Source organism: Syngnathus leptorhynchus, chromosome 1, assembly GCF_054491065.1.
Source record: "Syngnathus leptorhynchus isolate UIUO chromosome 1, UIUO_Slep, whole genome shotgun sequence".
NCBI classification, from domain to species: domain Eukaryota; kingdom Metazoa; phylum Chordata; class Actinopteri; order Syngnathiformes; family Syngnathidae; genus Syngnathus; species Syngnathus leptorhynchus.
The window spans coordinates 5,258,840-5,274,420 of record NC_141195.1 but is presented as its reverse complement, the minus strand read 5'-3'; the positions used below and the strand labels follow the sequence as shown (position 1 = coordinate 5,274,420).

General features: G+C 41.2%; 1 protein-coding gene across 2 annotated transcripts in view; it reads left to right on the top strand.

The window, feature by feature from the left end:
* Positions 1 to 15,581, top strand: part of LOC147061532 (ERC protein 2-like) — a 97,462-nt gene that overhangs the window by 70,128 nt on the left and 11,753 nt on the right. For both annotated transcript variants that reach the window (XM_085922601.1, XM_085922526.1), the window contains one exon: positions 2,122 to 2,180. In XM_085922601.1, coding sequence (XP_085778727.1) covers positions 2,122 to 2,148 — 27 coding nt within the window. In that variant the 3' untranslated portion in view covers positions 2,149 to 2,180. The remainder of the gene's footprint in view (positions 1 to 2,121; positions 2,181 to 15,581) is intronic.

Sequence of the window (15,581 nt, the reverse complement as noted above, 5' to 3'; positions counted from 1 at the left end):
ACGTCAACACACATTGGTATCTAGTTCATGTTTGTGATGGGCTCTTCAAACATTTTTATTAACCACATGATGATAACACTTCCCTGTTTGTGTTCTTCTCATTTAATGTTGACAAATTTTGGATTTGTACGTGACATTAGTTGGAATTATGAAGAGTTTCATGACCTCCTTTTTTTTCTGTCTGGTGATCATTACCAGACAGGCCTGAGGCAAGACTAATTGTGTCTGTTTGAATATCATGCCGTACCTCATAGCAACACGACAGCATTTAGCACTCGAGTGTTCGTTTATCCGAACACAAACTGTAATATTCTGTTAAATGTCACATTTTCATTCACTATATGATACATTGTAATGCATTTTATTTTGCATGGCATTAAGAATGCAGTAGAATATCCCAAAGCCTTGACATGTGGAGCCCAAACAGTGAAGATAAAGTATGAATGATTTTTTGGAAGTTTACAATGAATACCTGGGGATATCCGCAAGCCAAAATACCCTTGTCTGATTTGATATGCGGTTTAAATATTTCAAAGTTGATTAAATTGTTCTGAAACTGCTGACTAAAGTGGAGTTAAATATGAAAAATAGGGTATTGTCCTTCAAGTTTCGGCTGAGGACTGAATTATAGTAATGTTTATGAATACGTCCATTTGCAATGCTGCATTTTGAATTAAATTTATTGATTGTATAATATTATGATATATGGTATTTAGCATTGATAAACTATTTGTAACTATTAACCCCTAAGTGAAAAATCCAAAATTGGCATTGGCCAATTGGCAATTGGCCGCGGTCTCACAGCCCGTTATTTGAGCAAGTTGTTACCATTTAGCGCTTGTGTAAGGCACACGCACTTTAAAAACAACAGAAAGTCTTGACAGAGGTCAGCCTATCACCACGTGGCTTTTCCTCATATCTGCTCTTTCACCCCAAGGTTAGGACAAAGCCCCAAAGGAGTGACTGCTTGTCTGTCTTTATGTGAGTGTGTGTTTGAGTGTGTGTGTGTGTGTGTGTGTGTGTGTGTGTGTGTGTGTGTGTGTGTGTGTGTGTGTGTGTGTGTGTGTGGTGCTGATGGGGTATGTCAGGTCATGCAGTCTCAGCGCAGGGACTTGTGTGACATTCAGACTGTTTTGCTTCCAAACACAAGACTCCACACCTCCTTTTATTTCTCTCTTTCATCTCAATGATTCATGACTCTGTTTGTTATTTTTCACCATGGTCTTCTACACTTCCCATCATTCTTTTTGTTTCCCATCAACAATTCCTGGAGTGGCGTAACCATATTTATTGATTAGTTCATAAGACTCTCACATGGCTAGCATCTAGCTCAGGTCACACCAAACAGTTGTGAAATAAAAACTGATGCAAAACTGTTTCGGCCCCTGACAACACAAAATTGTCGCTGATGTTTTTTTGTTTTTGTTTGTTTTTTTGATAAGTGCAATCAGTCGTCAGAGTACCTAAAGCCTTATTACACTGTGATTTGACAAGGTACAGGTGAAATATAATTGATGAAGATAAGCACTGGAAATGTGTTTATCCTCCTGAGATATAAGCCAGCTCTGAGGCTCAGCGGGAAGTGTGTGCGCTTTGACAGGCGTATTCGTGTCCATGTTGTTCTCATTTAGCCATGCCAGCTCCACTGCCAGACACTTGGCAGCAGGCCCTGAAGGAAATAGAAAACATTCTTAGTGTTTATCAAAATCTGAATTGCACAACCCTTGCTTTTAGGTTTTTTCTCCTTTTTTTTTTTAACGAGTTACTTTCTTTAGATCTGTGAGAAATTGCACATGGCACTCTTGATTGTTTGTGTGGAACAATGTGTCTGTCTGTGTGTTTAACCTGCCAAAATGAGTGTTTGTAGGTCTGGGTGTATTTAGAGGGTACGTCACAGCTAGTTGCTGCATACTAACATTTAACATTTTGGCTAGGTAGCATGTTGCATACAAAGGCAATTTTAGTAAAAGTTTACCATGATTGTCACCACCGCGCAACTCAAGGAAGGTCACAATGTGCAAAGAGCTAATTAAAAAAAAACTTGCACATGATGCAATAAAAATGTGCTTTTAAAATGATCCAATGACATTGATGTATTGTACCTCCCGTTTTCATACCCAGGAGGATGAAGAGGGCATTTGGGCATGATTTGGCGCCATCGTTGGAAGATTGCAACTAAAGTGAGTACCCAAACTCGTATATCAAGCACTCATTCATTCAAGGTTCATTCATGATCATCCACACAAAAGTAAGCTAGCATGATCACTGGTCGGCAGAAATGATTCGGCTAAGGTAACCACACCATTAGCCAAATCCGACCAAGTGAGTGTAACAGCACCTTTCCCATTGCTTATGAATTTTCCTTCCACTAAAAACCATTCAGGGATTTACAGCTGCCTTTATGGTGAAGGTATATGTGGTGGTTCTTGAAAGTGCTTTCCGTTCACTGTCTGCGTGGTTATATGGGCAACTGTGCGCTATTAGATCCAAATGCACTAAGCGGCCTCATGTGGGTCCAATGGTGATAAAAACGACACAGTGACACAAACCAGAGATGGACAAGTCAGTCTTAACCCAAGTCGTGCCTTTCCTCAGCCATAGTAAAATTTTACCATGCCACCCCACCCAGTTGTGGTTCCGTGCATGGGGTAGTTAATTACAATACAACGCTGAACAGTCATGATGTTATTTAAGACTGCAAGCTGAAAAAGCATAAAATGAAGAATGCAGAGTCATAAAGGGTAATTCCTGTTGTGGGAGTTTTATATTGAAGCCCCCCCCCTGGACTCAAGATGACTTTCAACACAGACGTGCTAAAAGAGGCCTGTGCAATGGTTTGCTTGGCGCTAATACGGCAAGTAACATGGATGAAGAGACGCGGGGCAGAGAAGAAGGGTGCCCATGTTTTAATGTGGCAAGTGAAGCGAATAGCGGGCGGCTTGCTCGACTCATACTTTCCAATGAGTGTCAATAATTTCCACCAATAATCCACAGGTGGACCATCACAAGCGGATTGTCTTTCTAACCTCAGTGACTTAGTCATCATACACTTTGCCCCGATGGTGCTTTAAGGGATTACAAATCTTTTAGTGTGTTGGAGCAAATGGTTTGTCTTTCCACAGTGGAGCCACGATAGGTTTAGTCTTGTGTGTATTTGTGTTCAAGAGCCTTTCCAAGCACAACGTACAGTACGGTCGGTACCCGAGCAGCCTGTAATGTAGTCCGTGTGTCAGCAGTGTCGGGATTCACCGTCAGGAACGACCACACTGCTCCAATTCTCCCTCTTTCCATCTCTCCATCTTTTTTCCCCATCCTTTTCTTTTCACCTCCGGTTTTTCTTTCGGCCACCCGCTAATATGTATTCCTTCAAGGTAAACGTAGGATTCTGAGTCTTGCTACAGTATCTTGAATCAGATACGCCGGTCGGTGTGTGCGTGTATTAACGTGTGTGTATTGGTTCGTCTTATCCCAATCTAATACAATAAGCCAGGCACATTAGCCTTTAGCGCAGAGTGGTGTTGTGGCTAGCAATATCAGAGCAGTTCATCTATCCACTGCTGTTGTTCTGGCAGTGTGCAATGCGAGCGCAGCTAACGTGCGTTAGCCACTCTTTATGGAAGAACAGATGGGAGCTATTTAGTGGTGTGTAGCTACAGCGCAATAAGGCCGGACCTAATCCCCATATCCTGTCCCTGAGTGAGCCCTACATAATATGAACAAACAGAGATGACAGCATAGATAGCCAAATAGACAGCGAAATAGCCAGGGTTCGCTGTGTCTTTGCGGACATCACCGTCTGAGCTGCAGGCATTCAGGTTTTTTTGACAGGCTCTCCCTTGACTCCCAATGTGAGGCCACCATTTGGATTCCACACAAAGTAAGCTTTGAGATTGGAATTGGCAAAGTTGTTTGGAGCATCCAGGTATCATAGATGTGGATGTTTGTCAGAGCACTGGATGCTGATTGGCTCGTTGGGTGCCTATGCCCTGCTGGTGATTACAGAGGTTTTGTTTACCCTCTTGGCCTCCAAGACACCCCCTACTCTAATGAAATAAGAATGTCCTTTTGAGCAGAGCATAGTACGCTAGAGGAGGGGTGGAGGGAAAAGTGGAGGAGAACTTGGAGCCAAAAAGTGAAGCAGTGTGGGGGGAGAAGTTCTCTGGAAACATTATGCTTTTATCCCACCGTAAAGTTGTTTGTACTGAATGGAGAGAAAGAAGCTGAGAGGCTTTTCTAAAGGAGACGGGTTTGTTCTGGCGAAAACAAGTCAAAAAGGTTTTTTTTGTTTTGTTTTGTATTTTACTGAATGCAGCTTTTGTGTGTCCACATATGGACATCTGTAATTATTCCACCCGTGTGTGTAGAAGGAGGCCGTGAAGCGCTTTCATTGCGAAAGGGACTGTCAGTGCTATTTAATATTCTGGAATCCACTTTAGTTGGTGTCAAGGAAATTGTTTTGCTCGCTTTAAGCCTCAATCTGATTGGCTCGACCCAAGGTCTTCTGTTTTATCAAAACCAACCCGAAGCTCTACAAAAACCAGTCAATAAAACCGATGGACACAAGAAAAAGCTACATCATTGTTTCTTATTTTTTTAATTGAGTGGTACTGCTTGGAAGCATTTACCTCAGAGTCCATTTTCTAAGATCATAGGGAAACTCGATAGATTGGACCTTGAAAGCTAAATTGCTTGTCCGTTTTTTATCAATTTTACGGTTACCGTAATGCTTTAGCAAACCTGTTGTCATTTCCATGGAGTGTCTTTTTCACATCAAAGATGAGCAGTTAGTTTTGCGCATGGCAGTGCTGCTTGCTGAAGAGGGCATGTGGTGATGTTTAAAACAAGAAATTGTTTGGTGGTCAAATAAATGCTGGATGTTTTACAGTCCTGGGTAGTTCCAATCCCCACTGTGACCACAAGCATGAAAACTAGTGACATTTTTAACAAAATCGCATATTTCTAAGACCATTCTGTTTCCGAGTATTACCCTTGAGTGATTATCTTAAACATGACAATCAGTCAAACAGCCATAAAAGTGGTAAATTAAACCCAAGCCTCAGTGTTATGGAATACTAACCAAAATTTCTACAATTTTCTAAAGACAATTTTTCTTTGTTTTGGGCAAATTACTTTTCATTGTGACATAATTAGAAGCATTGGTCCATTTTAAGTGACATGGATGGAATAATAGGTTCTATGATTAGATGTTCATAGGCTGCCTGCCAGGAACATTATTAATATTTCATTAGAATTGATAAGAACCAATCAGTTCCCTTATTTAGCAAACAAAATGTTTTAATGTGAGTTGATTTTGTTGGATAATGTGCTTAGGTTTAGATCATTTACTTGCACTTGCGGTGTAGTTATGGCATGTGAATTTATTTTTGGACTTCACCTCAGTTCTTGGAGGAAAATGTTTTATTTATTTATTTATTTATTTATTTATTTATTTATTTATTTAACTTATTATTTTATTTATAATTTTATAGTGTACTTATGCCATGTAAATTTATTTTTGGACTCCACCTCAGTTCTTAGAGGAACCTGTAGATTTTAGTACTGCATTTTCTGCACTATAAGGCGCACTGGATTATAAGGCGCACCTCCATTGAATTTTTTTATTTTAGAAATTATTTCATATATCGGGCACACCTGATTAAAAGGTGCATATAATAGAACCTACTGTATCAAACTGGGGTTGACTAGGTTTGCGGTATGCATCCACTAGATGGTGCTGTGTTAAAGGGAATGTCAACCCAGTCAATGAGGTAAAGTCCAGCTCCCTTTTTGTATGAAAGTGATACGTTTGGCCTCTTACTTGGTCAAGCAACCACACTCATTTTTGCTGGTCATAAACTTTTTTTAGTTTAAAAGAAAGAAGCGTAATGCGTTGATTAGCTTCTTAGCTTTGGTGTCTATGTACTGCGGTGAGGGGAGGGGGTTCATTGTGACTGCCTCCCAATAGGCTTACATGTATGTCTATCAAGTGATTCTAGCCAATAGAATTTTTTATTTTATTTTTTTCACGTGATCGACCAGTAGTAGCTTACTTCGGTGACGCCCCTGACCAAGGTTTCCGTAATGCTGAAAGCGATGCGAGCTTGTAATTTACTAGTCGTACTAAACATACTGAAACATTTTGGCAGAACGCTGTGTACAACCAGTATGGATCAACAAATTCATCAATTGATCCATATATAAGGCGCTCTGCATTATAAGTGTGGCGGCTGTGGCTCAGGCAATCGATTAGTAACCGGGTTGGCAGTTCGACCCTAGCTCTGTCACAGTCACATGTCGTTGTGTCCTTGGGCAAGACACTTCACACACCTTGCCTCCAGGTCATCATTGTAAATGTAAACACAGTTTTTAAGTCTGCCTAATAGTGCGGAAAATACGGTAGTTCATTCATTCATTCTTTCATTCATTCATATGTATTAATTTGTATGTCTTAATTCATTCAGACATACATACTAAAAAAAGACCACCCTATCCCTACTGTGAGGAGGTTCTCTTAGCTCTCTCGCTTCTGGGGCTGTTTTGCTCCATCGGGCACAGAGCGCACTTGGGATGCAGCCCCATGCTGGCAAGTAGCTCTTTGGTGACCATTGAGCCATGGACTAGGGGTCAGACGAAGTGTCTGACTGAAGCCATCCCTCATCTCGCTGTCCGCATCATCAGTCTGTGAGGTCAAATGTCGTCCCACCACTTTGACCACGAGAGGAGTGAAACTCAGCAACACCTGTACACTGACACCAAGTATGCTAATTGTCACTTCAGCTCCTAATACAGATCTCTAATAATTAAATCTTTGGAATGTTTCATCATGCTCATCATCAAAGTTTTTGATTTGTGTTCAGACATCTGATGTGCGTTTGATGTTTGTCCAAGTAAGCTCCTCTTCCCCACCCACAACACACCTATTACACACACTGAGATACAGCCGCACGCAAGGGAGGGAGTGATTTATCACTCCTCTGTGATTAATTTCCTTTTTGCATTCTTGTGCTCTTGAGACTGGATCTGTGCATACTTGTGTGGGTTATCAGTAGCATGAGGATGATCCAACCTATCAACATTTCAATCAAATCATCACCTCTTGTACCTTGTAACAGACCTTGACTGTGTGTTCACGCTGGTAAAGTTCCCAAGACTATCAATTTCGTTTTAAGATTACTAAATTAAATTTATGAATTTGGGTTTGTACGTGTTGGATACAGTGGAGCCTCAATTTGTCAGAACCAAAACGACTACCAACGGACAGAAAATAATAATTGAAAATAATTAAATGATTCAGAAATTAATCTTTGATGTCTATTGTTGTCAGTGGTAGTGAAAGAGCTTGTTGTCATACCCATATTCTATTAAAAGAAAGGTTCATGGGGAGCAAGGTGGTGGATAATATTTTTGGGAGGTTTATAGGCATTAAGTACAGTCTTGGTCATATCCAGTATTGATTAGGTGATGTATGGATTTTTTTACTATGCTATGCGTGTGTGCGTGCGTGCGTGCGTGCGTGCGTGCGTGAGTGAGTGAGTGAGTGAGTGAGTGAGTGAGTGAGTGAGTGAGTGAGTGAGTGAGTGAGTGAGTGAGTGAGTGAGTGAGTGAGTGAGGGAGGGAGGGAGGGAGGGAGGGAGGGAGGGAGTAAGCGTGCGTGCGTGCCCGTGCATGCATGCGTGTGTGTCCGTGCATGTGTGTGTGTGTGTGTGTGTGTGTGTGTGTGTGTGTGTGTGTGTGTGTGTGTGTGTTTATGCTGAAGAAAGAGACATGGATTAAAAAAACATCCTGACCGGATTACAAGTGTGTTTTGTGATCTTATGGGGATGGCAGCTCACAAAAGCTCTTCCCTGAGGAGATCCTCGCACCTGTGGAGGCACTACTTGGAAGCCGCACCGTGTGTGTCTGAGTCTGCATGTGAAAGTGAGCGTCCATGGTGGGATGACCAAAAAAAAAGTGCAGTATGCAAAGAAGTATGCTCAGTGGGATGGCGTGAGGGAAATGTTATCTACAAAAGAATGACTGAGTGAGGGAGGGAACAGGATTTAGAGGCAGACAAAATAAAAAAGGAATCAAAGCCCATGAACTTTAAAGCACTAAAAAAATACCACAGTGTCACACACAGTTTGCCTACAGAATGAGTAAAAAAGCTGAATATGACTGAAATGAAAATTCACCCCAAAAAATAGAATAATAAAATGAAAAACTTAAGTATGATTGAGGCCCTCACTAGTTATACTAATTCAGAGACTTAATGGGTGAGAAATAAAGAAACAAGACTCTCCATGCTTCACTTTATTAGCCACAGATGCATATATAATTATAAACATAGTTAAGTATTAAAGAAAAGAAGATCACTTCCTGGACCTCCAAGGAAAAAGCTTTTGAACCAGAGGTGCTCTTCTGGTATGGAATAAGAGTATACTGTAAACAAAACTGAGGAAGGCCACTATGGCTGAAACACATTGGGCTGCCTTTTGTCCATTTTATGACACATTAAAGGCATTTTAAATATATCCAGAGGGTGCCCTGGTTTTATCTCTCTCTTTTTTTTTAAAGTATTATTGTAAAACCAAGATACTGAAGCAACATTCACGATCACCATCAGCAACTGCGTGACTGCCACTCAACCTGCAAGCCGGACCACTCATTAAGCCTAACAGTGGGTCACAGTTTATGTCTCGTGCTAGCCCAACACTTTTCCAAAGTTCGTCTGCATGTTGGAGGCTTGTAAAAGGTTAAAGTGTTGCGGGACCATTTGTCAGAAAAAACACCTTCTCTATATTGGATCTGTCATTAATTAGAATAGTCTCTTCTTCAAGAGTCTCGACTGTGGTGCCAGTGAGCTTTTCAAACCAGCAAAATCTTTGACGAAACTGAGCTTCAAACATCAAAAAGTAGGCCACAGGCCTATTGCTGACGACTTCACATGACAAGTGTTGTGAAATGTTTCAGGGACCTTAAGTCTTAAGGCTGCGGAATAAATTTCTTATTTAGGCTCGAAACTGAAGACGGTGTTAAACCATTTAGTTTGACTCAGCTTGTTTGCTGTTTCGGCCACATGGTACATCCATCCATCCATTTTCTGTACCGCTTTGTCACCACGGGGGTCGCGGGCGTGCTGGAGCCTATCCCAGCCGTCATCGGGCAGTAGGCGGGGGACACCCTGAACTGGTTGCCAGCCAATCGCAGGGCACACAGAGACAAACAACCATCCGCACTCGCACTCATACCTAGGGACAATTTAGAGTCTTCAATCGGCCTACCAAGCACGTTTTTGGGATGTTGGAGGAAACCGGACTGCCCGGAGGAAACCCACGCGGGCTCGGGGAGAACATGCAAACTCCACACAATCGAATCCGCACCCTCCTAACTGTGAGGCAGACGTGCTAACCAGTGCGCCACCGAGCCACCTCACATGGTACATTGTAAAAATGTGATTATAAAAAAGACCCAGCTGATTAAATCAGATGACTATTATCGGCCAAGAAGCCTATTTGTAAAACATTAAAGGTAAAGATTATTTTCACAATATAGTTACAATTGACTCCTGCTAATAGTGGGAAAGGCGACCAGGCATAACTGCGAATAGTAAAAATCTGCGTATGATTGACATCCGTTGCAATGCATCTTCGGGAGGGGTTATTTTATGCAATACATTTTGTTTCTATCCTAATCTGTATATTCTAATGTTATTTTTTTACTGCCAAATATCAGCATACAAAAATCCATATCAGTCCGACCATAGTATCCTACCTTGACTGGTGATTTATTTGACTATACTCTGCCTCTCACACAACGTCACTTGGGATAGGATCCATCTCTGGATAGTTGCGGTTGAAAATTGATTTTGGACAAGTTTGTTAGTAATAGCTAAAGGACTCTATGAACCTTGGTTCAGACGCCATATCACAGCTTTGGTGCGTACCTCCGGGGTATAATGTTAAAAGTAGACTGGAATGTTCAGATTAGAATGGATTTCTTCATGTTCATCCCCAAACTTCCACTTTTTAAACGGTTGCTTTCTGCCGCTGAATCTGTTTTTCACTCTGGTTCCTCTTTTCTTACATGGCTCAGGGCCATTGACTCAGTGTTTGATGTGTCTAAAAGTGAGCCAATAACTGTTTTGTCTGTTTTCTTGGTGATCTGATGCATAATTCAATTCTATTCTATTCTATTCAATCCACCGTCGTCGATGTTTTGTATCTCCAGAATTCTATGTACCAGATTCATACAGCCTAATTATGACAGAAGTGGATATGCGATACCTCTGTATCTCACCATTGGTCTCAAAGGAGCAGAGGCGGGCATGGCAGATTCAAATCTAGCAGCAGTCATCAATAGGTACCATTGTGCCACAGTTTTCCACTTCAGTGTTCTAACCAGGCGGGGTCTCGCCTGTCAGAGTGCATCCGCTGCAAAGCTTCATCCCTGCAGCTATGCTGGATCTACTGCTGGGTGGTCCTCCTCCTCCTGCTCACCCGACTTGCGTTAAAAGTTGAACAGCATCACTCACTGTGGCTGTCGGACTTCAGGATTGTCTGGGATGGCCTCGATCAATTGCAGCTTAGAGGAAGGATTCCAAAACCCAAACAATGAAATTAAACCAATAGGACTATCCATCCATTTTCTGAACCGCTTCGTCCCCACGGGGGTCGCGGGCGTGCTAAAGCCTATCCAAGAGGAGTATCAATGAAAAAAAAAAAAAAAACGTTTTCCCTACCAGTTGTCCTTTCTCACATATACACACTCCGATGCGACACTTTTTTCTAACAGAAGCCTGACAGACAGACAGGTAGTATAGGAATGAAGCTGCAAGAGGCCCAATTATTCCCCATCTGATGGAATAGGAATGGAGGACAGTGTAAACACTCTGTCATACACATAAACAAGGCCCCACTCAGATTTCACTGCACAGTTAGGGAACTCTCAGACAGTCTTTTACAGAGAAAGTATTTTTGTAATTTGTTTATGTGAGATTACAGCGAGCTAATGTGGGGAATGGCTTTGCCGGCATCCCGCTACACCTGCGACCAATTTCGAGAGGTCTCTTGTGGACGGGTAGTAAAGATCGGTGAAATCCATGAACCAGTTACTGGCTAAACCATGAGCCAATTTGCGTGTGACACCTTTGGCAAGTTATGTAAGAATATGCTTGTGTTTGATTTGTTGCTATTTGTTTAATAAAGCAATTTAAAGTGCACCAGTCTATCCTTGACCACTTGCTGAGGGATTATAATTCGTTTTAATTAGAAGCGGTAGGCGAAATTAAGTTAGCTAACAATGTTAACTTTACCACGGGCATGCAGTTGTGTAACTTGAGCCAGTTGTAAAAGTCGCGTTGCACTTCTTTAAGTGTGAATGGATCTGCTCATCCTTAGCGCTCCATCATGGCACCTCTATACGTTTTATGAGCGAATTTACTGTCTGCTCAGTAGTGCAAATGAACTGCGCACTCAAACATGTGTTTATGTTGTTTTAACCTTCTAATTATTTTTACACAGTTATTTCTCTCACACCGTCTGCTTGTGAGTGTGAACATTCCGTTTTTCTTTTTTCTTCCCCCTCTTGTTGCAACGCTCATGTCTGGAACTAGTTTGTTTCTCAGCAGGCATTCCTTTCGTACTACTCTGCTTGCTTGGGTAATAAGTGGCTTAGCTATAATTTGTTTGTGCGCATGTGTGCGTCTTCGTGCCTGCTCCTGCATTTTTTACACATGTACACAGCTAAGCACGTCCCGTTAAACTAGGAAACAAGCCGTGGCCGGATGATTGCTATTCTGTCTCTTTGGATCTACCATGTTATTCCAGAGTGGCCTATCTGCAATGCAGAATATTCGATGGATTTTTAGTACCTGTGCACACACATAATGTATTTCCTTCCCTTGTGCAGGCTTGCAGGAATAAAAAATCTAATACAGTACCAAGTTTTTTTTCTTTGGCCAAGCAGAAGCGGTATTAAAATCTGCTGAAAGATGTATTGTGTATATTTCTCACATTCCCTCTGAGTGAGGGAGGTGGGAGGGATGATGTTTGAAGAACAATGGAGATCAACATGATCATGAAAATGAATGCTGAAATATATTTTTGTGGGTTTTTCAATCGGAGTGCTTTGCGATGCTCCTTTCCTGCTGCTCTTACTCCCTCATCACTTGTCTGCTCACACACACACACGCATGCACGTATGCACGCACGCACACAGATGTGGTGTAGTTGTTTGTATTTCTTGACAGACAGAAATGCTTTGTTCTTTTTGTGATCCGCTTTGGTGTGTTACCTGACACATGCGCACACCTACAAACATAGGCGTGTGTGTCTGCGTGTGTGTTTCTGAGAATGGAGAGAGTGGCTTAAACCGAGTTCCTTGCCTGAGTGCCTCTACAAAGGCTCAGATTGACGCACAGGATTGAGGGTGTCATCCTTGGGATTAAGTGTAACAAACTAGATTGACAGACAGAACAACAAAGGGAATCACACGCTTACACGCACGCACGCACGCACACACACACACACACACACACACACACACACACACACACACACACACACACATGCACACTACAAATGTACACAAGCAATTACAGGGAGGTGTATCAAAGTGCTGGTGTAAACCCCGAATAGATGCGTGTGAGGAGGTCATCCCCTCATTACCTGCACGCCTCGACAAGGATTATCTCTTTCCTCAAACGTTGTCCTTTTCTTGTTTGCATACTTGTTTGTGTACTTGTCAGGCAAACTTAAAGATGAAAGAAAATATGAAACATCTTTCGTTCAGGATTATACCCTCTGGTACTGTCTGGGCAAAAGCAATGGCAAGGTTTTTATTTTTTATGGAGCCTACGTGTTGTTCAGGCATCTACTTGAGTTTTTTTTTCAATGGTTCTCATTTTTAAAAAAACCAAAGTTGACTAGATGACGTCAGTAGTTGTGTTTCCAAAGAGCAGTACGGTAAAGTCGGTAGTCTTGGCTGATATTGCTTTGGCGGTAAAAGGCGTCAAAACAGTTTAAAATATAAACTGCAATGCGTTGTTTAAATGTCATGAAGTATGTATATGAACTTTTCAGACTCGCAACACTTTAAATTTTAACAGAAAAAGTGCTGAAAACTTGAACATAGTAAATGACATTCTTAAAAGTTTCTTCCATGATGTTAAGACAGTTTGTAATTGTAACTAACACATTTGCGATAGTGGATAGTGAGTTTACTCATATATCCACTCAAACTATCATTTTTTTGCCCTCCTTTCCTACGTAAAAAAATAAAATAAAATGCTAACCTGCGTTTTCAAGCGAGCACCCTGGATCTTTTTGCCTCGAGCTAAACCACACCCCCAAAATGACACCACATTGTTTCCAACCCGTAAACACTAAATACTAAGTCGAAATGAATGTTAAATATCAACAGCAGGCAGGAAATAGAATATCGTGCATTGTGCGCGTAGTGTGTGTTTGTACTTGCCTCTCCAGATTAAATGTGACATGTTTGGAGGGAGGACAACCTTTCAGAGTTAATCTGCAAATTGAGGGATATACATTATAAATCCCCAGACCTCATTTTACATAATCTCACTGTATTTTAGAACGGTTACATCACACTCTGCCAGTTGAACTGTAAGAGAGTTCTTTGTTTGTTTTGTTCCTGTGGACTAATACTACAGATCACACTACTATACTGGTGAACTCAATCATAAATGTGGAAAAAATAAATTCAAGAAAGTGCTTTGTCGCCGTCTGGAATCTTGCCACTCTTGGAACAGACTCTAACCATTCGTTGGAAATTCTTCAGACTTTACAAGAGTGCATAATGTTTTACTGTGGATGTTTTAACTTGGCGTGTGTTTCTGTCTTTGATGTTTGGGTTTGTAAAAGGATTGGTTTTACTGTCAGTGTATGTAGAGGCATGCCCATATGCATGTGTCTGTCGAGGCCGCCGCACTGGATGTGGTTCACCTTGCAGCGGCCACCTGTAAGCTATCAACAGAAATTAGCGTCTTTAGCCTTGATGGCTTGCAGAACAGAAAAGGGCGGTGAGAATGTGGTGGGCAGATTGATGCTTTAGCTTTTTGGAAAGGTGTTTGTGTATGTTGTGCGAGGGTATGGCAACAGAAAGCTACAGAGATAGATCTGAAACCAGTACTTACTGGTCTTCTAGCTCAAAAGACCACACAGTCACTTGACTCTGCTGAACGCTCACAATTCAATAAACAAATCAGTTATTAATTCCAGCTCGCAGACTCCGAGCATACTAATAGCAGATATCGAGACATGCCACAGGTCACAACCCTCTCTTGGTGTCCAGGACTCTTCTTGGCTGCGGGGCGTTAGAGAGAACGGGCGAGACTAATGATGTGGCCCTTGCGTTGCTGTTTCCTGTCCTTTGCTGGAGGACTTCCTGTGGCAGAGCCATCTTGTCTTGATTAAAGTGCACGTTCAGAGCCCCTGAAGCGGGACAGTTTTGTACTAATACACACAAACAGAGAAGATATAGGCTAGTTCGAGTCTCCCCTCCTTAGATATGTGATACTATTGACTGGGAGCTGTGGAAAGACTGACTCTCTTTTGTCTTGAAGTTTCTCTGTCTGCATTTAGTTTTTTCTGCCTCCCCCTTAGTGTGTAGCCAGGAGGCTGTTTGGTGTGATGAAGAGATGACTGGTCCTGTTTAGTTGACTAGTGTGCAGCCCAGACCTGGCACCAGACCTCACAGCTGGGGTGTTGATCTGGGGCTCGGTTTGTTCTGTGCAAAAACAAATGCAAACAGTGGCTTGTTCACTTGTAAAATCAAGACGGGTTGACTTGTGACGAATTGGAGAAAAGGAAAACAATGTTAATTTTTCTTTGTTTGTAAGCAAAGACCTGATTTATTCCAGCACCAAGGCAAATTTGATTATCACTGTGACAGCACTATCTGGATGGTGGATTCTGTTTTTGTTTTGTTTTTTAGCATATTTTGCTCACTAACTTTGTTTTGTGGCTCTACATACTATAAATAAATATTTTTGAAATTAATTTGAGTAGTTTTTATTTTATGAAATTATATCTCAGTGTTTTTTTAATTAATTTAGCTTTGCCTCTAGAAAATAAAATAAAGCTTACACAATGTGAATTTAAGAAATGAAAACTTTTGTTACATAATATTGTTCATTTATTAGTGCGTTCAATGACTACTCACAAAGCAGGACATATCAAAATTACAACAACAACAAAAAAACATTTAATGCACCAACCAGCAATGACTAATCCATTGCAAACGGTATGTGGAAACCTTTCTAATTTATTTGATGCTTCAAAATCAAAACAGCTACGACTGTTACTACTGCTACTATGTCGGCAATGAATACAGTACTCAAATTCAATATTGAATTTAACATTTCATTCTAAATATTACAAATGTCTCCATATAGTGTATAAACTTTTTTAATAATGAGTTTAGAATTGCATTAAGTAACTCAGGTTGAATATACTGTACGTACGCATACACTTTTCATTGGAAATGCTGTGGGGGATTTTAATCACAGTAATCAAAAGCTCAAGAAATGACATCATGAAATCATTATCAAGTTTGTATTACCATTTTTTTTTTTTTTTTTA